Genomic DNA, 25,881 nt, shown 5'->3' with positions numbered 1-25,881 from the left:
AGAGATGAACATGCCTCATAACAAGAACAAAATAGCTTGTCCTGCAAGCAGCCCCAATGCAGTATCGTCGAAATTCATATCACACCAATGGAGCACTCATAGTCATAGTGTTAGTGAGCTAGACAGGAAGCGCTTTAATGAAGGAGAGAAAGAAAAGAGGGAGTGGAGGGGCACTAAATTCTCTCCATTTCCCTCTCACTTTTCCCCCCTGTCTCTTTTTCCAACTCATCTCTCTATTCCCCCCCCCCCCCTCACTCTCTCTCTCTCTCTCTCTCTATTTCTCTCTTTTCTGTCTCCCTCTGGGTGTGTATATGTGTGTGAGTGTGTGTGTGTGTGTGAGTGTGTGTCTCATTTCGAGATATTGTATATGCATAATTATATTCAAACACAAAAAAGAAAGATGATATATATAATGGGTGATAGACGTTGGATAGGAAAGAAGGAGCTCACCTAACCAGAGCACCCACCAACAACCCACTAAAGAGAGAGCGAGATAGAGAGAGAAACAGAAAGAGAGAGAGAGAGAAACAGAAAGAGAGAGAGAAACAGAAAGAGAGAGAGAGAGAGAGAGAGAGAGAGAGAGAGAGAGAGAGAGAGAGAGATTTGGTGTTATCTCGGTATGTGTTACTGGACGATTTACCTATTTCCATATATTACTTATAATATATTGGCACAGGCGTCTGAAATGCTTTGGGGGCCGAAAATCTTGTACGTTGGACTCGACAGATTCGCTACATTCAACACGTACGAGGCTCACTGTTTCTCTTTTTCTTGTTAACAATCCATAATCCTCTCCATTCTTGTAATTATATGTACATGTATTTTAATGCAGCTCGTTATATGCACTCTTGTTGACTAGTAAAAGGTATTGTTTTTATTCCGCAACGTATGTGTTCCTCACCGTGTCAACAATGACTAAACGTCCAAAATGCAACATACAGACAGACTGTTTACAAAAAGCTTGCTATTACCAAAAATATGATAGACCATGCTTGTCCGACAGTCCCACTCCTGCTGGACATCCTACTTATTTATCATCGTCATCGATACTTTAGGACGCTCTTTCGTCCCTAAAGTTACAGCAAGTGCGAAAATTCTCGATGAAATCATCTTTCTGATACGGAAGCTAACTCGCGTCTTCAGCTTGCAAAGCGAAATGCTTTGCTAATCAATACCAATTATGCATAAGTGATCGGACCTGAATCGGATTTTAAGCTTAAACTGTCGGCATTATCGGGTATGTTACCAGTCATCTACCTCAGCTAACAGAAGTGGGGCATTTGTTTGGTTTCAGTGATGACACTGTCTAGAGTCAAAGCCGGTTACTTTTGGTTGGAAGTTCAAGATAATTATATTTTAGGAAGAAAAAAAATACACATAACAGCTTGCACAAATTTTATCCTGAAAAATCCCACCTGTTCAAAAATGCACTTCAGTGTTTAGAAGTGTATCTCTTATCGTTTTACTATTCTGAATAAAGTATGACTATGATTGCCCTGTTTCAAGCTTTGGGATAACTTTGTTCCCCTTTCCTTGTGCTATTCTCTAGAAATAAATGGTATTATTTCATCATTCCAAACTGTATTCTTATTTCATTTTACATAGTTCTATTCCAAACTGGGAGATCGGTATAGTGCAGTGGTAGATTCTGAAAAAGACGAAAACTACATTGATCTGTCTGCGGTTGTAAAAAATTAGAAAGGGAAGCAGTGATTATTTGATTATAGATCTATAGACGCTTCGCCCCTGCCCAAAAGTGTAAAAATTTGCCCGGATCGCAGAAGTAGAGGTCCATCTGACTACCTGAATAACGTACAAGACCCCCAAAGTCATATAAAATGCCCTTAAATGATTACTAAGTCTGTGGATAACGGCTTTTGTAAAAGGGTTCCCTTTGTAAAAAGCATGCTGGTCTTCCCTTAAGCAGTCTTGGCGACCAAGGCCTATCCTGGCCTAGCTGTTTGTCGAATATGCATGTCCAATTTGGCAAAACAGTAAGCACATACCAGATTGCATAACAGCTCTCTCTCTCTCTCTCTCTCTCTCTCTCTCTCTCTCTCAAATTATGTAGACATTAGGCCTACGCTTTTTTAAAACTCAGAGTACAGAGCTCACTATTTTGCTTTTCCATTTTAGAAGTTCGTAGACTAAAGGGGCATTTTTTTCAACTTTTTTTTCTCACCAAGATACATTTAAAGAAACTGTTGGTGTATAATACAGCTAATTACATGATTCATGGTCATCTTCGGCAACGAAGGACTAGGCCTACCGACACAGGGAATACTAGAACTATCTTCATTGCCTTGTCTGAATCCTATTTCTTTTGGCCGTGGAAAAGTTTATGTGTGGTATTTTCCACAGCCTCAATGACAGCTTGTCGAACACAATTGATGGTTTTAATACATTATGTTAATGCTAATATTACGTCAAGAACAAAAGCGTTATGATACACTTGATTATTGTTTTAAAACTTTATAATTGTGCCTTTGTCCATGAACTGGCCTAGATCTGGCAACTTGTTTTCTGTCATCTGCCAACTTCCTACTTCCGAAATTCCCACATCGTTGATCCGCCATCTTGATCGTTGGATCATACGTCAGACACAACAGCAGGAATACATTTAATTTGCTGGTTTGTATTTATTGTTTGTATACTGTAAAGATTTGTTTTTTCGGACATACTTCAAGGGCAGAATCTTTTTCTGAAAAGAAATTATAGATCCAGATTTCTAGCTTAGATCTCTAAGGTTTAGAGGCCTCCTCTTGGCTTGGCTTGGGTCTTGGCAGTTTTGACCCTCATCTGGGCACTCCTGTACAATTATTGCGGTCCCGTTATATCTAGAATCTAGAATCTCTAGATCTAGATCTATATCTAGAATCTAGCACTAAACTACACAAACAAAGACTACTGGATATCGATACTGATTTTAAAATTCGGGGTATTATCGATGTTTTAATCGGTTGATCTAATCTAGATATAGAAATCTATAGATTTCTAGACTATAGAATTCTAGATCTAGATTTCTAGATCTAGATCTAGATCTAGATTTCTAGATTCTAGATCTAGATCTAGATCTAGAATCTAGATTCTAGATCTAGATCTAGATCTAGATGGCCACCTCTATTAATAGTGCAGGCGAGTCTTGTGGCTATTCTCACCCGGTAGTGGCGGGCGGATTTGCTACTTGGTTTTGGGATTTGCTGGTACTTAGTAGTGGTGGGCAGAATCCGGATAATTTATCCGAATAACCGGTTAATTCTCAATGAATCGTTATCCGGATTCAGACTCACTGACTCTCTTTCCTAACCCGTTTGTGAAAATGGTTCTAACCCATTTGCTGAAGCAGTTCATAACCCATTTGCAGAAGAGGATCAGACTCTCTTTCCAAACCCGTTTGCACAAATGGGTCGGACTCTCTTTCATAACTCGTTTGGGAGAGGTTGTTTCCCTTGTTTTAGACTTGTAATTCAGACCTTGGCATTGGTGTCAGCTTAGCCTATGTTTTTGTTAGTTGACCCCTTTCTCTGGGTTTAAAGGGAGCACACTGTATTTCTTCCCCCTGATCTGACATGACAAACTGTGGCTTACGGGGTTTCTAGACTAGACTAAAGGTCATATACACTGGGCCTAGCAGATGATAAACGTAGTGTAGTGATGAAGTTAATCACGACGCGTTGGGACACAAGACAACACTAGGATTGGCGGCACGTGTGATGTCTGCGACTCGCGCCTTTAAACTTTGAAGGCTGAGAAATCCTGTAGCACGTTGGGTGTCTTAGATCTAGATCTATTTGTACTTTGACTTTTGTAGCTTAGCAGCTTAGGCCACTGTTACGTTTTCATTGTTCAGTGATTTGGATCTATATATTTTTGGAGGTCGCTTTTAATGCGCGCGCGCGCGCGCGTGTGTGTGTGTGTGTGTGTGTGCGTGTGCGTGTGTGTGTCTGTGTAAGTATGTGTGTTTGTCTGTGTGTCTGTGTAAGTATGTGAGTTTGTGTGTGTGTGTGTGTGTGTGTGTGTGTGTGATTGGTGGGGGGGGGGGGGACGGGGTGCGGGCCGGCATGTACCTATGCAGTTAACAAAACAACAACAAAAACAAAACAAGAAACTAATCATAGAGTTGGTAAAATTACTAGATCTAGAATCTAGATCTATCACAGCTGCTTTCCTACCCGATGGGGAGGGCTCGGTGGTAGTGGTATTGTGAATGACGTCAGTCATCAACACCTCCACGCAAAGGCATGTTTGGGGAACGGGGGGGAAAAAGAGGGGCGGGGGAGGGGTTTGGGACCTTGACATGATTTGACGTCACATCCTGCCCGCGGTCGCTGTCGCCGGTACTGCGGTGGTGAATCAATTTACATACCACGTTTATTTTGTCCCAATGAATACTTTCTTCTCTCTCTAAACAGATGGGGGGGAAATAGCTGGCGCAGTTTCTTCTTACTGTTCACGTACATATATAACTAATGGATCTGTAACTTTGAGAGAATTCAGACTTTTGAGATGAGTCAATAATTGTAAACTAGGATATAAAAAGCAGGGTATCTTTTTTAGGTAGCGCCGACCGTTTCACAAGCGATTCACACCCACTTTGAAAAGCGACTCACACCAACTTTAGAATGGGGTGCAGAGGAAAATAGGGTTAAAATCCGGTTATTCGGATTTTCCTAATGGGGTGCACCAACATATCCGGATTTTCCTAAAGCGACTCATTGCCCACCACTAGTACTTAGTGTGAGTGAGACTACCCAAAACCTGGAACCCCAAATCCCAAATCTTTGAAAAGTACGAAACAAAACAAAGTTTTGAAATATATGCTTGCTTAATTTCTAAACTGAAATATCTCAAAATAATATTCAAATACTACAAAATCTTGTATGCAATAAGTAAACTAGTCCTTCAAAAAATGTACCATTAAATCGACTAAAAATTGATCACACGGACTTGTTTCCCCTCCTTATTCATTGGAATAAGCTGGAATCACCAACTTACGATGCAAGGACGAGTCCATTGTACTTTCTAAAGGGGGGACACTCCTACTCACTTGGCTGGTAACTGGTACTGGGATTTGGGATTTGCTCTGTGCACCCACTACTTGCACCAGAGCAGTTACCCAGGCCTAGGCCTTGTCGCCTCTCACTCTCCCACTACCAACTACCAGTACGAAAGCAAATTCTAAATCTACGGCTGGGGCGCTTGAGACGACAGGCTTATGACGTGAAGGGTGGGGGTGGTGTTGTTTGTATCGCTTTCGCTTGGGCTGGTGGGGAAACTAGATCTAGATCTAGACTAGATTAGGCTAGGCCTAGGCCTAATTGGATGAAGAAAGGGTGTTTGAAAGCAGCTGTCTAGTGTCTAGATATCTAAACCATGTGTTTGTTGTCTATGTCCTGCACTGTGGTGTCATGCCAGTGCCTGGCTTCTCTTCGTTATTGTTCTTCTTGTCATGTGGGACTAGATCATTGTTCTTAACAAAAACACACGTTTAGGATTAGGAATATTTTAAATTGTTTTCTTAGCTTTTGATCTTTGAATAAACAATTAAACCAACATATTAAAGCTGGGACCACGACCCCCCCTTCATTTCCTCCAAAACATAGATCTACATCATTTTAAAAAGCACCCGCCTAAATCCCTTCACGCGACTATTCTAATTCAAATAATAATGAATTTATTAGATCTAGATATGTACAACATAACCTAGCCCAGGGCCCAGAGCCCCCCCAGTGAACCAGTCCTCAAGTTGTGATGTTGTGATAGGCCAATTAATTCCAAAACCCGCACTATTGTAGGCCTAGGCAAGTTCTAATGTCGCACATCCGCCCGCACAGTGCACAGTCGCGCAGCGCGCAACGGGATTTCGTCTGCTAGGCCTAGGCGTACTGGTACTGGTAACTGGTAACTGGTAGTGGTACTGGATTTGCTCTGCTACTTGGTTTTGCTCCTGCTACTCAATGCAGCGCGACGGACTCAAGAAGGGGAGTATACTCTCTACTCATGAGTCCCAGGATTTGGGTTTGGTACTGGGATTTGGGAGTATCTACTGGATTTGGTACTGGGATTTGCTGTTACTCATTTCCGGCAAATTTGCCCCCCACTAATAGTGGCACTATCACCCGGTGCGCGTTCACCAAATTTTGCGTTCTCCCTAAACCACAGAATTCTACACTGTGATAACAGAAACATTTTATAATTCTGTGCCGTGAACAAACGTTCCATTACAACTGTAGCCTACTAAAAGCGTACAATTTTGTCTGTGGGCAGTGGAGAGAGAGAGAGAACAAAACAAAATGGCGACCCGCGTAGTTCGGCTCGATTCGAAAAGTTAAATAGCCGTAGCATCTTTGTAGACAACCAAATTAATTTACTTTTGTGTTTTAACATCATTTTTAAACTTTGTTTTGGTCAATTTGATCGTCCACACGGATAGACAGTATTCAGAAAGAGACAGAGAGAGAGAGAAGAGAGGAGGAGTTTATCTTGCGAGAACTTCCGGGCGGGTGAGAATAGCCACTTTCAATCTAGATCTAGATTAGATCTCTAGCCTACAAAATGAGCAGTAAAAAAATGCACTTGAATTTACAAGTACAAGCAAGGATAGGGAAGGGGGGCCAGCCTGCGATTAAAAGTAGAAAGACGCAAACTATTTTTAGGTAAGGCGCCCATCATGTTTTGACGTCAGACCAGGATGCCCGTCCGATCACGTGACTACATCTAGATCTAGATCTAAGTATAGACAACCGCATGGCACCAAAGATGGAAGTGTCTATGTATAGAGGCTAAATATGATGCTTAATCTACACCTTTCGGTGCTTTTTTGGTAGTTCCCACCCCCCTTATTTGAGCCTGACCTACATCTAGATCTAGACCTAGATCTATACGTTTGATTCGCGGTGAGCTAAGATATCAAACCTAACAACTGCAAAACATTAAATTATGGTAAAATCCCCCCTTCCTATTTTTGTTAGGTCAGGGGGGCAAGCCCCCCTGAAACCCCCCTACTCTTGTGGCCCAAACCCGTGAATAAAATTGCGGGGTGGGAACTAGATCTAGAATCTACCGAAAAAGCGCCCACCTTTCTCTCGGAAGTTCTGATAAACTTGTTTTTAAAAAAAATGTATTAGTGATTAAAAATGCAGGAGAGGGGGGGGGTGGTAGATCTTATCTAAATTTAGATATCTAATCTAAATCTAGATCTAGACATCTAGATCTAGTCCTCCTGCGTCTTTATGGCAATTTTCGTGCAGTCTTCCATCATGTCCAAGTAGGCCTTCTAAGTCTAGATCTAGATCTAGATTTAGATCTAGGAAATCCGAAATGTTACCCAAAACACGTCGTTCCATGTGGGTATCCCAGGAAGTGATGACATCACATAACTAAAATTAGCAGCCAATCAGAAAGAAGATGCGTCTTTTCTACATTTAACGGGATGTGGGCTTGCTGGTGCTTTTTGGGTAGTTCCCACCCCCCTTATATTTTGAGCCTGACCTACATCGAGATCTAGAAATCTAGATCTATACGTTTGATGCGAGCTAAGATATCAAACCTAACAAGTGCAAAACATCAAATTATGGTACCACCGGGCCCCACCACATTTTTATTAGGACAGGAGGGCTTGTGTTGCCCCCTCTCTTGAACCGGTGAATAACAATTACGGGGTGGGAACTACCAAAAAAGCGCTGGCCTGCCCCCCTGACCACCTAGCTAACAAAACATGGGGGGGGTTTCAGGGGGCATGCCCCCCTGAATTTGACCGCAATTTTAATTAAATGTTTTGCAAGTAGGTTTGATTGGCTATCTCTCCTTAGACTTAGGCCTATCGGCACGTGCATCAAAATGATATCGTTTAGAACCAGAAGTAATCGTTGGTGGGGTCAAAACGAGTAGGAGTAGGCTTTCCCTAAACTAAACGGTAGTAAACGGGACCACAATTGTACAGGAGTGCCCTCATCTGTGTGTGTGGACGCCGCTTTTTTTAAAGATCTTCTATCCTTCATGGTAGTGTCAATTGCCACCGAGTAAATTGTAGCTCTTTTGCGTTGGTGGGTAGATCTAGCTTATTGTGCTCGGTGTTGTGCGTTCGCCTCTCTGACCCCCTGTGTGTGTGTGTGTCTTTTCCTGACCCCCGTCCCCCGATTTATGTTCCCCGATAACGTGAATTTCTGCTTGAGTTTGTGTGCGTTTGTGACCTTCTACTTCTAGAATTGCCGGATTTAGAGAAAGGTAGCGTTAATTGCGACAAAGTGACGCTGTGACAATTAACCCTCGTCCTGCTGGGGCCGGGTTTATGTCGCCCGCTTATTTCGGCACCTCGCCTGTGTTCTGGTCTCGCATCAGTCTGGCCCCTGGCTCAGTGCCCGCGCGCCTAGCATCATCTCCTGTTCAATTCGGGTCCCACGCCGGATCTCCATTCACGCAGGTCACGTGTGTGTGCGTCAGTCTGCTTGAGTTAGTGTGCATTTGTGGCCTTCTTCTAAAACCGCCTGCGTTGGTTTGTAACCAAGGTATACGTCTCATTCAAAACACGCTAAGTTGGTAGCTCTAGATGTTTGTCCAATGAAATTATAGAAGAAATTGACCCACTTAGACACGAGGAGCTTGAAAGGATAGTCAGGACTTCCATTTTTCTTTACAAAATCTTTCAAATGAGCTTGATTTTGTATGAAATGATACTACCTGATAAAAAATAAGCTTGTTTGATAATTTTTAATCGAATAACATTGTGCGGGTACCAAGAACAATTTGAGTGCAAAACATTAGGAAATTGACCGATATTATCCCCTTTCGAACCCCAGGTCATTCATAACAACAAGAGCGTGTAGATCTAGTAAGGTTATTCGAATGGGGGTAACTACTTGAAATGTCTTGTTAGCTTGTGAGAGGGGGTTATAATTCATGTGTTTGTAACACTATATAAATAGAAAGCTATGAAAGGTAGAGCGTTATTTTCATCATCGATTTACACACTCCCACGTTATTCATGGCGAAAACACACGTTTCTCAGGGCGTGCGCTGTACACCAACAGCACACACTGAGTGACCCCAACGGCCTGCCCGGAACCTCCGATGTAATCGGTTGCTAATAAGATTCGCATCGCAGCACAGATGCAAGACAAGAGTTAATGCTGCGTTAATTGCAACAGAATAGTCTATGACAAAAAAAAAAGTTAAAAAGAAAAAAGAAAAACACACATGCACTCACCCTCTCTCACACACACACATAAATACACATACGCACACACACTCAGACACACATGCATGCACTCACACACACAAATGCTCAAATGCACACGCTTGTGATCTTACACGCACGCGCGCACACACACACACACACACACACACACACACACACACACACACACACACCAAACTAACAGACTATCTCATCTCTTTTCTTGTTGTTTTTGCTGTTGTTGCCCTTAGTGGCTTTTGTTGCTGTTGTATGCTGCTGATGTTTATTGTAATATTTGTTGCCTCAAAATTTTGGCTTTCTATAATGTGTACAGATAAAGTCAACTCTACTGTACGGAAAGTCTTTGTGGATTTTTGCCACACTCCGTAAGTTCACCTTCTCAACTGTTTCAGATGATTTCTTCCTAATGGCAACAAAATTTTCATCTTTAAATTTAGGAAAAGCTTTGTCAAATTCGTTGTAAGATTTGAATGCCTGCTCCAGAAAGCCTTCCTTGTCATTCAGAGATTAGACTAGAACCACTACGCTTGGAAGCGAAGCGGAAATGGTAGATCTAGAATATCTTAGATTCTAGGGCCTAATCATCAACGTAAAAGAGCTCCGTGTTCACTCTGTTGCAATTAGCACTGTGTTTGTTGTTGCAGCGCGACTCTGCCGCAATTAAAACTACCTTAGACAAAACCCAAGGCATTAGGCATTTCCAACTGACACAGAGCTGCCAACTATTCCAATTTTTTCGTAATCATTACGATTTTTTAGCCCCACTACGACATTCCGATCGTAAGGCGATTGATTACGATTTTTACTGTCAGCAGATTGTTGGCTTTATAAGAAATATTTTTGGCTCTTTTTTTTATTTTACAAGTCTTAGTGCAGACCTGTGAATCGTCTGCCAATAGTTGGAAAAACGCCAATCTCTAAATCAACCTCCCACCCCTCTAAAAAAAAAGAACAGCTGGCCCACTTCGCGCTAGTTAGCCTTGCCCACAATAATACCGCACACAGGTAATAGAAGCATCGCTGCTACGCTGCTGAGACCTAAGCAGTCTAAAAATAGATTTATCGATCGTCCAACCCATTTATTTAATTTTCGGTAAGCCCTTTTTTCCCATAATGAAGACATTTTTGTTCGTTGTAATATAGTAATATGAAAATGAGAGCACCGATTACTAATTTTTATGGGAAATTACAAATTTTCGTCATGGTCATTACTAAAAACCATGGAGATGGGTTGGCAGCCCTGCTGACATTTTGTTGTTCGGTGTCATTCGGACCCCAGGGGTTTTATTAATCAGATTATTATTCGGACCTCCCTTCTTTCCGGCTTCAGCATCCAGACCCCTGCTGTCCGGGTTCCGGTTGGAGCCAGTATCAGTCCAGCCCTCTTAGCTGAGAGCATGCGCACCAAGCATCATCGGTGTGCTGACAGTGAGTGTGCGTCAGTCTGCTTGAGTTTGTGGCCTACTTGTAGAACTGCCTGTGTTGGTTCATAACCGAGTCGTACGTCTCATTCAAAACACGCCAAGATTGGTTTATCCATTTAGACCTAGCCTACGTGTCAAATCATAGCCTGCAAATTACATTCAGGGTTTCGTGTACGTAACCTGCAAACTACACATTCAGGGCGCCGTGAATGTAGCCTGCAAACGAGATATCTATAGATAAACGTTCACGGCGCCGTAAGCGTAGTCACAGCGTTTTTCAAAAGGTAGATCTAGTGTTAATTGCGACAGAGTGACGCTGTGACAACTAACGCGGTGTTAATTGTGACAGACTGAACACGGAGCTCTTTGCGTTGATGATTAGATCTAGATAAAAAATCTACCATTTCCACTTCTCCCTGGGTGGTCCTAGTTATCTAGGCTAGTCTCCGCCTGACAAGATGGGGGGCTTTCAAATCTTATGACGAATTTGACAAAGTCAAAGCTTTTGCTAAATTTAAAGATGAAAATTTTGTTGCCTTCAGGAAGAAATCATCTGAAACTGAAACAGTTGAGAAGGCGGACTTAAAGAGTGGCAAAAATCCACAAAGACGTTCTGTACAGTAGAGTCAAGGCAACAAATATCACAACAAAACATCAGCAACATACAACAGCAACAAAAACCACTAGGGACAACAACAAGAAAAGAGTTGCGACTGTTTTTGTTTGTCTGTTAGTTTGGTGTGGTGTGTGTATGTGTGTATAAAAGGCCACAAGCATATGCGGTGTGCATGTGTATTTGTATGTGTGTGGGTGTGCGAGTGCATGTGTGTGTGTGTGTGTTTGTTTTTCTTTTAAAGTTCTTTCTTTTTTTTGTCTCAGACTCATTCACAATGGGTGGTTGGCGGGTACTCTGGTGTGGTTTGCTTTTCTTTCCTATCAAACATATATCGTCCTTATCTCCACTTCTTCTTTCTAATGTTTGTTACTCTCTTGTAACACCTCTAATGTTCTGGCGCAGATATGACCTTATGTAGTTGCGACCGCCGTAAAACGTCTACTAAAACTATTTAACTAAACAGACTCACTTTGTTGCAATTAATGCCGCATTAATTGTCAGAGTCACTCTGTCGCAATTAACGCTGTGTTGGTTGTCACAGCATTACTCTGTCGCAATTCATGCTGCCTTTTCAAAAACACTGAAATCAACTCGCTAATAACTTTTATGTCTCTTCACCCTGGGTGAGAATAAATAAATGCGTCCGGTATTACCTGGGGGTAAGAATAACAACCAGATTATTGGCACCCCTGGGTCCGAAGAATCGCTGCCTTTGTTGTTTGTATAGACTTAGGTAGCAGGATCCTAAAGAAGGCTATTTGGCACATTATTCAACCATGCTTGATTTTACCTATATATATATATATGTATGTGCTATACATCAATAAAGAATATTTTGGAGATGAGAAAAAAAATTAAATATGCAAATTGGGCTTTCAAAATGGCCACCGCAAGCAAAATATGTAGGGTTCACTTCAAACACTCTTGTTCGAATTAACTACTTATTGTTTTTTAATGGAACTTTCAAGAAAGCTTTTTTAATACCCCATTCGTATCCTGAATTAAAGAAACTAGATATTGCGGCAAAAGTTTTCTTTTTATTATAGGTTGAAATATAGCTTCTTTAAGAAATATGAGGAAAAAAAATGCTTATTGAATATGCATGACCTTCAGAAAAGGGTAAGTTAATATGATAAATCATTAATTAGAGTTTAAGGACTTTCAGCATTATTTCCCAAATAGGTATGCAAAATTTCAATGAGTTAACTCACAATCACGTTTGAAAAATGGCGTGTGGGCTGAAAATGTGAAACTGAGAAAATGAAGAAAAACGAAAAAGGTTAGTTTTAAATTCATGTTTTAAATGAATTATAAGTACTGCCTTCCTTCAATGGCCACCAGGATTGTATACATTTCCCTCTTTCCCCTTTGCACTGTCCTGAGAGCCTTTTCTGATGGACCTCAAAATCTTCCTCCTCTTTTTGGTGCTCCCTAAAGGGTCACATTCATCTCATGCTGCAGATACCCATCACGCATCTTTCTTGACAATGTCCCCCAGCTGTGGCTCCCAAGTTTTTCTATTGGTTTTTTTTTTTCACTCACTGAGTTAAAACCATCTTTCAGGTAGCTTAGAGCACTCTATGCAGCCTCTTTGACAGTGTATCTATCCTCAAAGTACTCTCTCACATTGTTTTGAATTTTCTGTCTTTTCTTCAAGTACGTTGTGTTGAACTTTGTTACAAAAATGTTGTGACCCATGGATATTATAAACAGTACTATTAGTAGACTGAGACTGCATTTAGCAAACATCCTTTCTTGAAAGTAAGGTCACCAGCGTCTGTATAGCAGTTAAGCGCTTCGCTGTTACACACAGGAGACCTGAATGGGGAGAAATTTTTAGTTTTTTTTTTTTTTCCTTTTTGCTGGAATGTTATTGACAGGTTCTGAAGCCCGCCTCCTGTATGATCTGTTGATAGGGTGTGTAGTGTAAAAACACCTACATTGTTTTTTAAGGTCTTTGCTCTTTACAATTGTCATTACTGAGCTGTGATTTAACACTATATCTATCGTTGTTGCAGATATCATCTGTGGCAAGACAAAAAGAACTCGGGATGGCTGATGAACTTGATGTTGAAGCTATGCTTGAGGCTCCATATAAGAAAGAGGTATGTTGGTCTTAAGTTGTGTTTTACACATTTGTCCATATTTTATTCTAAAAAAAAGAAAAGACTATAAATTTGTTTTTGTTTGTTGGTTGTTGTTTTTTTTTGGGGGGGGGAGGGGGTTCCCTTCCAGCAGACTTTCTATATTATTAGAACATTGTCAGTCTGCCAAACTTCACATTCATATTGGTTGATTTGGAAATACAGCTGAAATTGTCCCAGATGGCCACCCATTGTAACGAAGAAAAGTGGTTGACTTACTTGAAAGAAAGCCTTGGACAGTGTCATTTTAATTTTTATAATATTGAAAAATGCAAAGTGGGAAATGGGAAGCGGTTGTTTTACGGGTGATTGTCTTGGGCAGGTGGCCGTTCGAGCAGTTTCGACTGTATTCTCAGTTGTCACTTTTCTATAGAGCACTAATTTTAAAAAAAATAATTTTGTTTACACAAAGTGACTGAAGTTCTCTTTGGGATAATTAAGGTCTTATCTGTCTCAACTGTTATGAAGTGATGATGTATGTTATATTATGCTTTGAATGAAGAGTGAGAAAGTATTTGTTTTTAACTTCCCAATTAAGAAGTTGTATAGCTTTGTGGAAATGAAGATATTGTTGATTATTAAATTTTAAATGTGTGTATCTTTAGCATGTTCAAAAACATCTGCTTAGAGGAAAGATATTTTCTCAAGTACATTATATTTATCTTTCATGGAATGTATGTTGACGGGGTACAAGATATTTGTTTGTATGGGCACAGTTGCATTCATGACTCAGATTTGAGGATACTACTGTTTACTAGTATATCGAAACTCTTGGTGAATAAATGGTGAATAAATCGGATCACTGTCTCTTATTCACAGGTGGACTGTAGTATGATGCAAATTGCAGCAAATGGATGTGCATTTAATGTTTTCTTTAATGTTATAGTAAAAACAGTTCGTGTTTGTAATGTCTTTCAAACCAAATGAACTTTACTCCCTACTCTGCTCCTAGGCTGAGTCAAAGCAAAAGCTGACAGTTATCCAGCCTGATGACGATCATCACCACCAATGTCCAGAGAGTAATGCATATGCCTATCCGTACTCTTAACATGTTTAACCACCATTTCTTAATTTGTGTGTCTGTTGTAATTATCTATTCTGTTAAAAGCATTTTACCTTTTTATCTAAAGATTTTCTGAGAGATGCATCTAGTGTTGAAACTTACAATGTTTTGCATGGGAAACGGTATCAACCATCAATCTTTTGTTTAATTTGTGGGGTCATAGTCAGGGAAAGGGATGCTCAATAAACAGTGTATTTGGCTGTAAAAAAGCTACTGTACTGTTTGGTTGGTACCAAATAATATGTTCCTTATGTGTTTTTAATTTTCAGCATCAAGAATTTATGGATAGAATCAGTTGCTGTTTCAGAGTTCAATATGTGTATCAGAAAGACTAACTGGTTTCATCGTCATTTTTCTCTTACCCATCTCCCTTTTCCCTTGTATCCCTGTCGCTGTGTTCCTGATTACTTCATATGATGTTTTCGGATATTCAGGAAGAAGGAAAAGTTGAAAGATCTTCGTCTTCATCAAAGAAAGAGAAGAAGTAAGTGGGTGTACATGTCATTATTATCGGTATGATTCACACTGGCATGGCTTACTGTCTGTGAACTATGAGTAAAGTTTGGAGATACATTTTTTATATGCCAAGTAAAAATCAAATTAAAATCAAAATCGAAGGACCAATGTTTGATTCTGTTAAAAAGTAAAATTTTTGAGGTAAGTAAATTGCTTACTGTTTTTGGGTGAGGAGTGAATGGTTTCCGTGAGACTTTCCGTTTGTGAACCTGGTTCATGAAGTTTTGAAAACTTTTCACTGAAGTTTCCAAATTTTTTCATTTCAGGTGACGACAATAAGTGTAGTATTCAATCCAAGCTGTGATAAAGTCATGCGCAAACATATGCTTTCTATAATTATTTGTTTTTCTTTAGGCACGCCCCATGGTCTGAAGAGCAGGCGCGGTTTTTATATGGACATGCCGCAGTTCATTAAATGACTCAATATCTCTAATATGATCTCTTGTTATGTTGGCATAGGTGTCTCTTATTGGTCTCGTAATGGGGAACTTTGAAATAGACCTGACTTGAATGTGTGGCCAGGTATGTGATATTTATTAGCACCTCTTATAAGCAGGGGTGACATGCCAGAACTGTAATATTTTAAGTAGGAAGAGGTGTATAACCCAAGTTTACTGAATAAATAATTTATTAGTTAGTTACTGGCGTAGTTATTTATTTGTTTTGTTTGGGATTTTTTATTTGCTAATAAAGTAATTTTGTAGGAAAATATTTCTTTTGCAAGTGCCATAAAACTCACTAAAACCATTCTTCGAAAGTGGAATTTTATTCATAAATAACCAAAATTCTTTCTTTTGTATAACTGAAATATGTCAATTTCATGTGCATAGATGTATATATGTGAACATAGATTTTTTTCCATAGTTGGTTTTTGTTGATTGATTATGAATGTTTCACAATTTTTCTTTACTCTTTAGTTATTACAATTTTTAGGATACTTGATCATGTTTTCTGTCTGTTGTTGATGGCAGTGGTGTGTGGCAAGGGGGATATTTACTTGAGAAGGAAATAAACCTGCAGGTAAAGATAAATTTAAATTATTTTTAATTGTACTGTATTACTGAGCATGAAGATACATGGTTGGTTCAGTGTGTGATGCAAATATTGTTTTATGTCATAGTTACAAATGTGTCATTTTTATATATTTGTAAATTTTATTTTTTATCTAGAAAGAAGAGAAGCAGGAGCAGAGAAAGGAGCAAAGAGAGGAAAAGGTTTGTAGCATCTATTTAAAATTTTAAAAATATTTATAAAAATTGTTCACTGTCCTCCTGGTTTGTTGTAATGTTGATAAGCCTACATTTGATCAAATATGTACTTCTTCATTTTTCTCGATGGCAGTTAGTCAGTAAATCTGGTGGTGTACACAAACTGCAGTTTGCTTTAGATCCTTGGGGCTGTCATGCAAAATAAACATTCCCTTGGGTTTGCAATCATGGAATGAAATTTTTATATTCCTTTAGTGGATTATCCATTTATTGAAATATATTCAAGCAATATCACTGATCTAAACCAACATAAAGGAAGGATCTCTCCATAATTTATTTAAGATATTTGCCTATTTAAGTGAGCCAGAAACTTCAAATAGTGGCTCTATTTCTGAAAGACTGTTTGTAGAACATAATGATGAAAGTGTTTGAGGAGTGTTAGACCCTTCCAGTGAGCCACAGGTGGCTTAGAAACGTAAAAAAGCCCCATTTCAAGTTTGGGAGGGTTTAAGGTTTGGAAATACAGTAAAACACGGATAGCACGAGTTCGCTGGGACTAGCCTCGGTAGTTCGAGGAATCCATAGTTCTAGGGATATCTAGAAACGGGACTGCATGCACAGTTCAACAGGTGCATGATTTTGAGTTAACTGTGTTCGAGCTATCTATGTTGTACAGTAGTGAGAAAGGTAAAGCCAGAGTCGGGAAAAATGGACAGCAGATAGATCTTGAGGCTAATAGTCGGGAAGCTGGGCCCAGGGGTCCACACTTCAGGAGTTCAGATGTGCTATAATGCAAATAGGAGAAAGAGAATGGAAACACACCTCCAGTGTCCAGATTGTCTGGTGGAGTTGTGTGTGCGACAATGTTTCACAGATTACCATAGCAAGGAGTTGAGCTGGCCAACAATTACCCCTCTTGACAGCAAAATTGTTGTCCTTTAACCTTTTGGTTTTGTAGTGTAATCAAAGCAGCTGCTGTTCAATTATTTATAATTGTTATGATTTATTGTGATATTCATTCCTTCGTTTTGTTTTGTTGGGTGAATGTTATTGTTGATTTGAGTGATTTTTACCTCAATCTGTAAAAATTATCAGGGTTTTTTTTCTTGCAAGCATTCTTTATTATGCTGTCAAACAATGTTCCAAATGTCATGAGCCCGCATCAGTTAAAAGACGGTGATTTTTAAATATCTTTAAAAGGGCAACAACAGAGGGCATTACTTCCTTCAAAATGGATGGTAATTTGGGGGGGGGGGGGGGGGTGTTATGTAAAAACTTAACAAATAATCCTCAAAGAGAATAGTGAGATTAGGTCAGTATAATTCCTGTTTTGCTTGTCTTAGGTCTCGAAGTCGTGAGAAGACTTCAAAAGTGAAAGACAGACGGTCAAAAAGCCGTGAGAGAAGTCCAAAATACAGAGATAGGAGATCTCGGAGCAGAAGTAAGGACAGAAGACGAAGAGAAAAGGAAAGAGATCGCCGCAGGAGCCGAAGTAGAGACAGAGACCATGAACGTCGCAGGAGAAGCCGGTCCCCTCGGAGGAGAAGAAGCAGGAGTGCCCAAAGGTAACTGAAAAAATTTCGGTCACCCTTTCCATTTGTAGTGTCCCTATTTCTTATTTGTTTATTGTTGAAGTTCTTGTGTTTTTTAGTTTAAAAAAATCATGGGATCATGTTTCATCTTGGGGGAGAAGACTGGTTTAGAAAAAGTGTTGGTTTTTTTTTGTGGAACAAATATTTAGTCCTTGGACTCATTAAATACGTCCTGCCTACTTTTCTGACATTTTTATTTTTTCATTGCAGACATTTTATGTGGGTAGTTGGTGGGTGCTGTGGTGTTGCTTTTTCCATCTTTCGTATCAAACGTCTTTCATTTTTATCTCTCATCCTTCTTTTCTTTGTTTGCCTTGAAACTCATACTAAAACTTAGACATGTTACAAACCATATCAGGATTTTTAAAAATTTCAAATGGAGCAGCTGGAATTTTTTACTGTGTTTTGGTTAAATTTTTCCATCTCAAAGTATAGCTAATAAACCCGGTATTGTATCATTGGCACTTTTTTTGCAATGGCTCTGTTGGACTGCAGGACTTTGTTGTTGTTGTTGGGGGCGCATCGGGATTAACATTCATCTCTCCCCTCCCTGTGCTGTTCTTGTTTGGGTTTGGGGGGGGGGGGGTTGCGGGGTTTTTTTTTTGGGTCAAGCACAAGACCTTTAAAAACAAGTTGTGTTTCTCTTTTTCATTCGTACTTTCTTCTATGGTTGTACTCAAATATTTCTTCTTTTTTTTTTTGTGCCTTATATTATAGAATTAGTTTCTGATGGCCCTTAATGACAAGTGGTTCAGCTTTTGATATTGAAAAGAATGTAAGGGATGGATTTTTAAGATCAAAATTGAAATTTTTCCTGTCCGTGCTGAGATTTAAAAAAAAAATTATTTTCAATGTACTTAGTTTTGGGTGGCCTCAAACACAAAGGGTGGGTGGTTGGCAGGTGCTCTGGGGTGGTTTTCTCCTTCTTTCCAATCATACTATTGTCTTTTTCTCTCCTCCTTTTTTATGTTTGTTACTCTCTTGTAACTCCTCTAATCCACGGCACTTATATGACCTTATTACTAAAACTAAAAAACACAAAGGAATGATTAAGCTTACCCATTTTCTCAGGAGGTTTAAATTGCAGTGGGGGGGTTCATAGGTATATGGTTCAGTGAAAGATAGTGAGATCTAGTTTCCTTTGAGCTAATGTTTGAAATACATGATTCGACAGTGATGGATTAGGAATAGGGTTGATAAAATTTTCTTTCATTGCAGAACTGATCAACCACATGCTGATAAAGAGAGGTACCATCAGTAAGAATAAAGTGTATGATTAATGGGCAAAAAAAGTCACTAGATTTTATTTTAGAATATTTTGAATATAGGGACTATTTATGTCATTTGTGTGTGTATTGCAGCTGTGGCCTCACTTTTTTTTTTCAGCGTGATGGTCTCAATAGTATGTGACAGCTATTAAAAGATTTACTTTTGAAATACTTTAAACAGTAATGGTTGGGGGGGGGGGGCTTCTCTTTTGACTGACAGTCCTGTAAAATTTAATATTGTCCATAAATTTATATAGAGAAAAATGTTTTTGTACTCATGGTTATGCATACACGGTGAAAGACACAGGTAACTTCTTCTTTTAAAATTGTGATGTGCAAATTTTAGATAATCAGTGTGTTGAGTTGAAGAGGAAAGGCAGAATTGTGTTTTTATTTTTGTGACTTGCCTGATAAATATTCAGCTGAAGGGGGAAGGCATGACTATTTAATTTAGAGGGCTTTTGCTTAGGAAAATGTTTATATCTTATTATGCCTTCCTGCCTGTGTCTGCTGAATATAATAATAATAATAATAATATAATATAACATTTATATAGCGCATTTCCAAAAAAGTAGCTCAATGCGCTTTACATTGGAATACCCATTTTTCAAAAACCTTTCCTACTACTTCCTTTCTTCTCATGCAATATACATTAATGCACACACACACGCACACACGCACACACACACACACACACACACACACACACACACAGACTATTTTCATCCAGACATAGGAACAGAACAACTATAATGAAAGATAACGTTAAAAGCTTATGAAGGATAGGCCTGTAGGAACAGAAAATGTTTAAGATGTCTGTTGAAGCTATCAAGTGTTTTTATTTGTCTTAGTTTCATGGGTAATCTGTTCCACATAAATGGACCAAGATATGAGAAAAATCTCTCTCCAAATGATTGGTATGATTTTACAGGTGTCACAAGTAGGGTGTTATCGTTTGATGATCTTAGGTTTCTCCCTGGTTTATATATACGGATAAGTTCTTGTAGATAAAAATAACAGCAGCAGGAAAATTACAAGCATTTTAATAGTACCAGTAAGGTATCGGTTGGCTTTATTTGGTACTTTGGATTGTACTCTGGAAATAACCACCCTAAGAAGCTGCAGTTTATCTGGTGATTTATACTCAAAAGCTCTTGTCTTTCTAATAACTACTTGAGGTGATCTTTCTCTTTAATGTTCTTTGAACTCAAGGTGCTTTCCAAGAACAAATATTTCTGAAACAACAACCAAATAAGCCTCAAGAAGAAATGAATGAAAGTTAGAGAGGGAGGGATGAGAGGTTAAAAATTGGGTTATTTTCATGTATTCCACAGCGTTACAAAATATTGTTACAAACAACTTATCTTTCAGTTTTATTTTGATATGTATTAAAAATTTTATGTGTGGAGTAATGTCTTTGACGGGGGGGGGGGGGGGGGGTCATAATAATAATAATAGATAGCATTTGTACAGCACATATTCCCGCTCAACAACAGGCTCTATGCGATTTACACTATATTATGGCAAAGAAAATATTTGTCTTGGATTGTGCAGTGTAGAAAAGATACAGGGGTTGATAAATTTTTCTTTCGTTCCAGAACGGATCAACCTCATGCTGATAAAGGAAGGTACTTTTATGAGGATTTTGATTTTCTTTCATGTTTAGTAGCATTTGTCATTTTTAACCATAGGTTTTCATTCATGTTTGTGAGTGGTTTGGTGGATGCTTTTTTGAGATTTACTACTCCAAAATGTGTCATTATTTTGGTTTGCATCCTGGTGCCAATCATGTCCCTAAGGTACCAACCTTGGCCAGAAAAAGGTTTGCATAATTGAAGTAGTAACAGCTGATACAGCTTTTTATGCATGTGGCGCCCTGTAAAATTTTCGTTTATTATTGTTATTGATCTTGTGGGGGGGTTCAAGTTGATAGTCTTCATTCTTCTTTGATATGTTCTGAAGTCATCTGTCATGCTTTTGATTTAGTGCTGGTTGTGCCATCTTTCTCTTCCTGTTTGTATCATGAAATGCAGATGAATCAAAACATTCTTTGATGAGATATTATTTTCTTCTTTCTTATGCAGAGAGCCAGAGTTGACCCCAGAGGAAAGAGACATCCGTACTGTGTTCTGTATGCAGTTATCTGCTCGTATAAGGCCCAGAGATTTGGAGGAGTTTTTCTCTTCTGTTGGCAAGGTATGTATTACACGCAGGATTTCTCCCCCCGCAATGACTGATCTTTTTTGGTCAAATGTCATTTGGAACAGACTGACCGTCTTATTAATAACTCATTCACTTGTCTTCATTTTCCAGTTTGTTAAACAATTCGAAGTGGGGTCTGAGGCACAAGAAAAATAAAGTTATATAGATATTTTACTAACACGATGTGAAACATTGGGCAGAAGGCTAGTTTAAGTGCATGTCAAGCTGCAGAACAGATGGATTTAGGGCTTTTGTTCGCAATACCTCATGCCCCGCACTGGTAGTGCGGAAACGCGGTAGACTCTCCCCGGCCAGGGGTTAGCCCAGGAACATGCTTATTTATAACATTGTTCTTTGCATCAGCCCCATGTGTCATACATCAATACATGTGGGAGAAATTGGGGTATACGCTGAAAAACCACCCCCAGTGGGTCGGGGGGATATAAATAGACCCACTGCTTCGTCTGCAGAAGGTGCAACCCCTTCAAAGGCGGAGTGTCGCACACGGACCCCAACCCTCTGGGATCCGTGTGCGACACTTACTTTGGTGTATCCTCCTCTTCTCCTTCCTTCTTTCTTTCTTCTTCTATCTTTCTTCCCACCGCTGACCTCAAGTGCAGAAAAAAGAGAGGTCACCCATCCCACAGAGTGGGCGCCTCGTTGACCGTGAGGTGCGACCCGTGCGGAGGGAAACCGGGTACCTGGCGGTTGAGGTGAGATCAGTCCACGGACTGTCCCTCACCAACACACCTCTTTGGCCCAGGTTTTCCTCTTAGACGGGAGGGTGGCACGGCCCATGCCACTCAATCGGTTGAGAGCTGAAACCCCATCAAGTCCTGGGTCAATCTTGACGGGAGGGTCTCGTACTTTCTCGTTGAGAGTATAGCTCCGGGGTAGCCCTGGCACAGCTCTGGATATCCGAGCTATGTGTCCCCTTGTTGGGCTCCGTGGCGGGCGGGGAGCCCCGGAGTCGAATCAAATAGAAAACTTTCATGGATTCCAAAAAACAAAAAGACCCTTCCCCAGCTCCCAACGTTAAAAAGTCTCGGCTCGCGGAAGCGGGTGCGGCCGCCGAGCCGAGCAAAAACTCAAAAAAAGGTAAAAGGACCTTTACCGATGCCTCTTTCCTCCCTCCTCCCAAGGAGCTTCTGAGGCAACCGTACGTGGCCATCTCCAGTACCAAAGACGCACAGAGAAGAATTACCGATCTCAACCTCTTTAAGACAGGAGATGCACTACGGAAAGTTCTGGGATACATTCCCACATGTGTACAGAAGCTTTCCTGTGGTGCACTCCTTGTCAAGTGCGCAACCGAGATCGAAGTGACCAAACTCCTGGATACCACGACCTTCGGCGGTATTCAATGTAAGTCAGAGCACTATCAAAAATTTAACCGCTCGAAGGGCGTGGTCCGCAGCCATGAGCTGAAAGGCTGCTCCATGGAAGAGATTGTGGAGCACTGTGAGGGAGTGGTCGAAGCCCGCCGGATTACTCTTCGGCGGGGGGAGACTACTATCGAGACGAACACGATTGTCCTAACATTCGAATCGTGTCGCCCTCCAGCCACCGTTCGGGCATCTTACTTGGTACTCGACGTACGACCCTATGTGCCGAACCCTCTGCGCTGTTTCAAGTGTCAGAAGTTCGGCCATAGCCAGTCACGATGCCGTCACGCAGCCGTGTGTCCTCGTTGTGGCAAGACCGGGCATCCTGAGAAGGAATGCAAGGCTAGTCCTTGTTGCCCCAATTGCCACGGCCAGCACACAGCTTTCAGCAAGGAGTGCCCGACTTGGCTCCAAGAACGCGCCATCCAAGAATACAAGGCGCGAAATGGCTGCTCCTTCCAGGAGGCCCGTAAGGTTGTCTGCCCGCCAATCACAACCCCAGTCATTGGCCGGTCATATTCAATGGCAACCCAGATGGTCATGAGGTCGGCAAGTAATTCTACTACCGACCTCCCAAAGCCCGCGGTCAACAGGCAAGTCTCTGTGCCAAAGAACACCAGAAATAAAAAGCCCGCTACTATCCCTGTGGCACCCCCCTTTGAGGTGCCACTCTCTAACAGCTATGGGGTTCTAGGGGAGGACGGGGAGGACTCTTCCTCCGCCCCCTCTTCTCCCCCTCACCCCTCTTCTATCATTTCTTCTTCTTCTTCTTCTTCTTCTTCTTCCACCTCACAGCCCATCCCTCTGATGGAGTGTGAGGTGGGCCTTCTCCCCTCCCCCCAGCCCCCTCCCCCCCCTTCCCAGCCCCCTCGGTCTGCTCCACCTCCCCCTACCCCTCCAGCAGACAAACCCCTGCCTATGGAGGAAGACATCTCCGACCCCCCTCCCCGGCCTGAACCCGGGAAGGGCGGAGTCTGTCACTCCTCCAAATCCCCCACTAGACCGCCGTCCAATCCAGGACGGCAACCTAGAAAACACTCTGCCTCCCCCGTAAGGAGGAGTCAGAGTGCTTCTTCGAAGCCGGGGCCTAAGTGCTCCAAACCAAAAAGTAAAAATTCATAATGGCGGTCCTGCAATGGAATGCCGGCGGAATCCGACCTTCCATTGCAGAATTGCAACATTTACAGGCCACACTGTGCCCACGGGTGGCCTGTATTCAAGAAACAAAATTCGCCCCGGCTTCAACCATAGACTTAAGAGGATTTACTGCGTACCATCACATTCACGCGGAGAACCAGATTGCTTCCGGTGGTACCACCATCTACACCGACAACCACACACTCCACAGACAAGTACATCTTAAGACGACCCTCCAGGCTATTGCCGTACGGGTCACCCTGCACAGACCAATCACGATCTGCTCAGTTTACATCCCACCAAATTACCCCCTCAAAATAACCCAACTAAATGACTTAAAGTCCCAGCTCCCAAAACCCTTTATTTTACTAGGTGATTTCAATGCCCACAGCCCCCTTTGGGGAGACAAACCTATAGACCAGAAAGGTAAAATAATAGAAAACTTTTTATTTCAAAATAACATCTGTCTCTTAAATGATAAATCCCCAACTTACAGAAACAGAGCCACTTATGGCACTTCATCCCTTGACCTTACTTTTTGTACCCCTGAACTAGTCCCAGATCTTGAGTGGTCTGTGCTGGATGACCGTACGGACCATTTCCCAATTCTCCTCAAAAACAATAGCCTCCAAAACGACCCGATCCCAGAACGCTTCAACTTCAAAAAAGCCGACTGGGACGGGTTTGCAAATCAATGTTCCAAGATTCTTAATCCCAATTTCGACCACAACTACAATAAATTTCACGAAAAGCTCTTAGAAATATGCCACAATCACATTCCAAAAACAAAAACAAAACCCCGGAGGAACAAGATCTGGTTCTCTTGGGAGTGTGAGGAAGCAGTAAAGAAAAAGAAGACAGCGTATCGAAGAGCCGTCAACAACACCACCATAGAAAATAAGATACTTTATTTAAAGGCTCGAGCTGAGGCACGTAGATGCCTCAGGGAGAGCAAAAGACAATCATTCCAAAAATACATCTCCAAAATCAACAGCCAGACACCACTCAATCAAGTTTTCCAAATTGCTAAAAAATTCTTAGGTAGACGCACAGACACCATTCGGCACGTCCAGAGGCCGGATGGAACAACAGCTGAAACACAAGTAGACATTGCAAACACAATAGCTACATCTCTAGCCAAAAACTCATCCCAAGCAAACTACAACACCACTTTTCAAAAAGTCAAAACTAACAGAGAAAAACAACACCTAAACTTCCACTCAAACAACACTGAAACCTACAACGCAGACTTCACAATAGATGAATTAACATCGTGCATCTCGGACCTGGGCGATACAGCCCCGGGACCGGATGACATCCACAACAAGATCATTAGACACTTACCCTCAGAAACACTCACACTCCTATTACACATATACAACGACATGTGGCGGTCGCACTCCTTTCCGGAGTCTTGGCGTCTCGCCACTGTCATTCCAATACCCAAACCTAACAAAGACCACACACACCCATCCAATTACAGACCTATAGCCCTAACGAGCTGTCTCTGCAAACTAATTGAAAAAATGATTCACAGGCGACTCATGTGGTTTCTGGAAACGACGGGCTCGCTGAGCGGTCTCCAGTGCGGATTCAGGAAAACCCGATCCACTCTGGATCACCTGGTCCGCCTGGAGACCTTTATACGCGAGACGTTCGCCGAAAGAGGCCACATGATCGCCATCTTTTTTGACCTAGAAAAAGCCTTCGACACAACCTGGAAGTACGGCATTCTTCAAGACCTGCACGCACTCGGCATACGCGGTCACCTCCCTGCCTTCATTGGCAACTTCCTGAAGAACCGTTCCTTCAAGGTTCGTGTCGGATCCTCCCTTTCAGACCCCCACCAACAGGAGGAAGGAGTCCCCCAGGGGAGCATCCTTTCTCCTCTCCTTTTCGAAATCAAAATTAACTCCATAGTGAAAACCCTCCAGAACAGCATAGACAGCTCGTTATACGTTGACGACTTCTTGATATGCTGCCGATCGAAAAATCCTCATTTGAGATCTATGGAAAGGCAGCTGCAAACGCAGCTGCAAAAACTTGAAACGTGGGCAAACAACAACGGTTTCAAGTTCTCCCCGTCAAAGACGGTTGCAGTACACTTCTGCCGAACAGGCAGACGTGTGC

The 25,881-nt window shown here is 41.2% G+C and overlaps 1 protein-coding gene across 3 annotated transcripts in view; it reads left to right on the top strand.

Moving 5' to 3' along the window:
• Window positions 1-2,523: 2,523 nt before the first annotated feature.
• Window positions 2,524-25,881, top strand: part of LOC101855316 (RNA-binding protein 39) — a 36,365-nt gene continuing 13,007 nt past the window's right edge. Inside the window, exons 1-8 of one of the 3 annotated variants that reach the window (XM_035973417.1) lie at window positions 2,524-2,631; window positions 13,255-13,341; window positions 14,878-14,927; window positions 16,129-16,173; window positions 17,511-17,732; window positions 18,978-19,007; window positions 20,626-20,655; window positions 21,112-21,223. In XM_035973417.1, coding sequence (XP_035829310.1) covers window positions 13,288-13,341; window positions 14,878-14,927; window positions 16,129-16,173; window positions 17,511-17,732; window positions 18,978-19,007; window positions 20,626-20,655; window positions 21,112-21,223 — 543 coding nt within the window. In that variant the 5' untranslated portion in view covers window positions 2,524-2,631; window positions 13,255-13,287. Of the gene's footprint in view, window positions 2,632-13,254; window positions 13,342-14,877; window positions 14,928-16,128; window positions 16,174-17,510; window positions 17,733-18,977; window positions 19,008-20,625; window positions 20,656-21,111; window positions 21,224-25,881 lie in introns of those variants that run through there. The other 2 variants (XM_035973422.1, XM_035973420.1) reach the window with 2 other exon arrangements.

This window comes from Aplysia californica, unplaced genomic scaffold, assembly GCF_000002075.1.
Source record: "Aplysia californica isolate F4 #8 unplaced genomic scaffold, AplCal3.0 scaffold00027, whole genome shotgun sequence".
Classification (NCBI taxonomy): Eukaryota; Metazoa; Mollusca; class Gastropoda; order Aplysiida; family Aplysiidae; genus Aplysia; species Aplysia californica.
The sequence above is the reverse complement of the archived record's forward strand: the minus strand, read 5'-3'. Positions and strand labels throughout refer to the sequence as shown.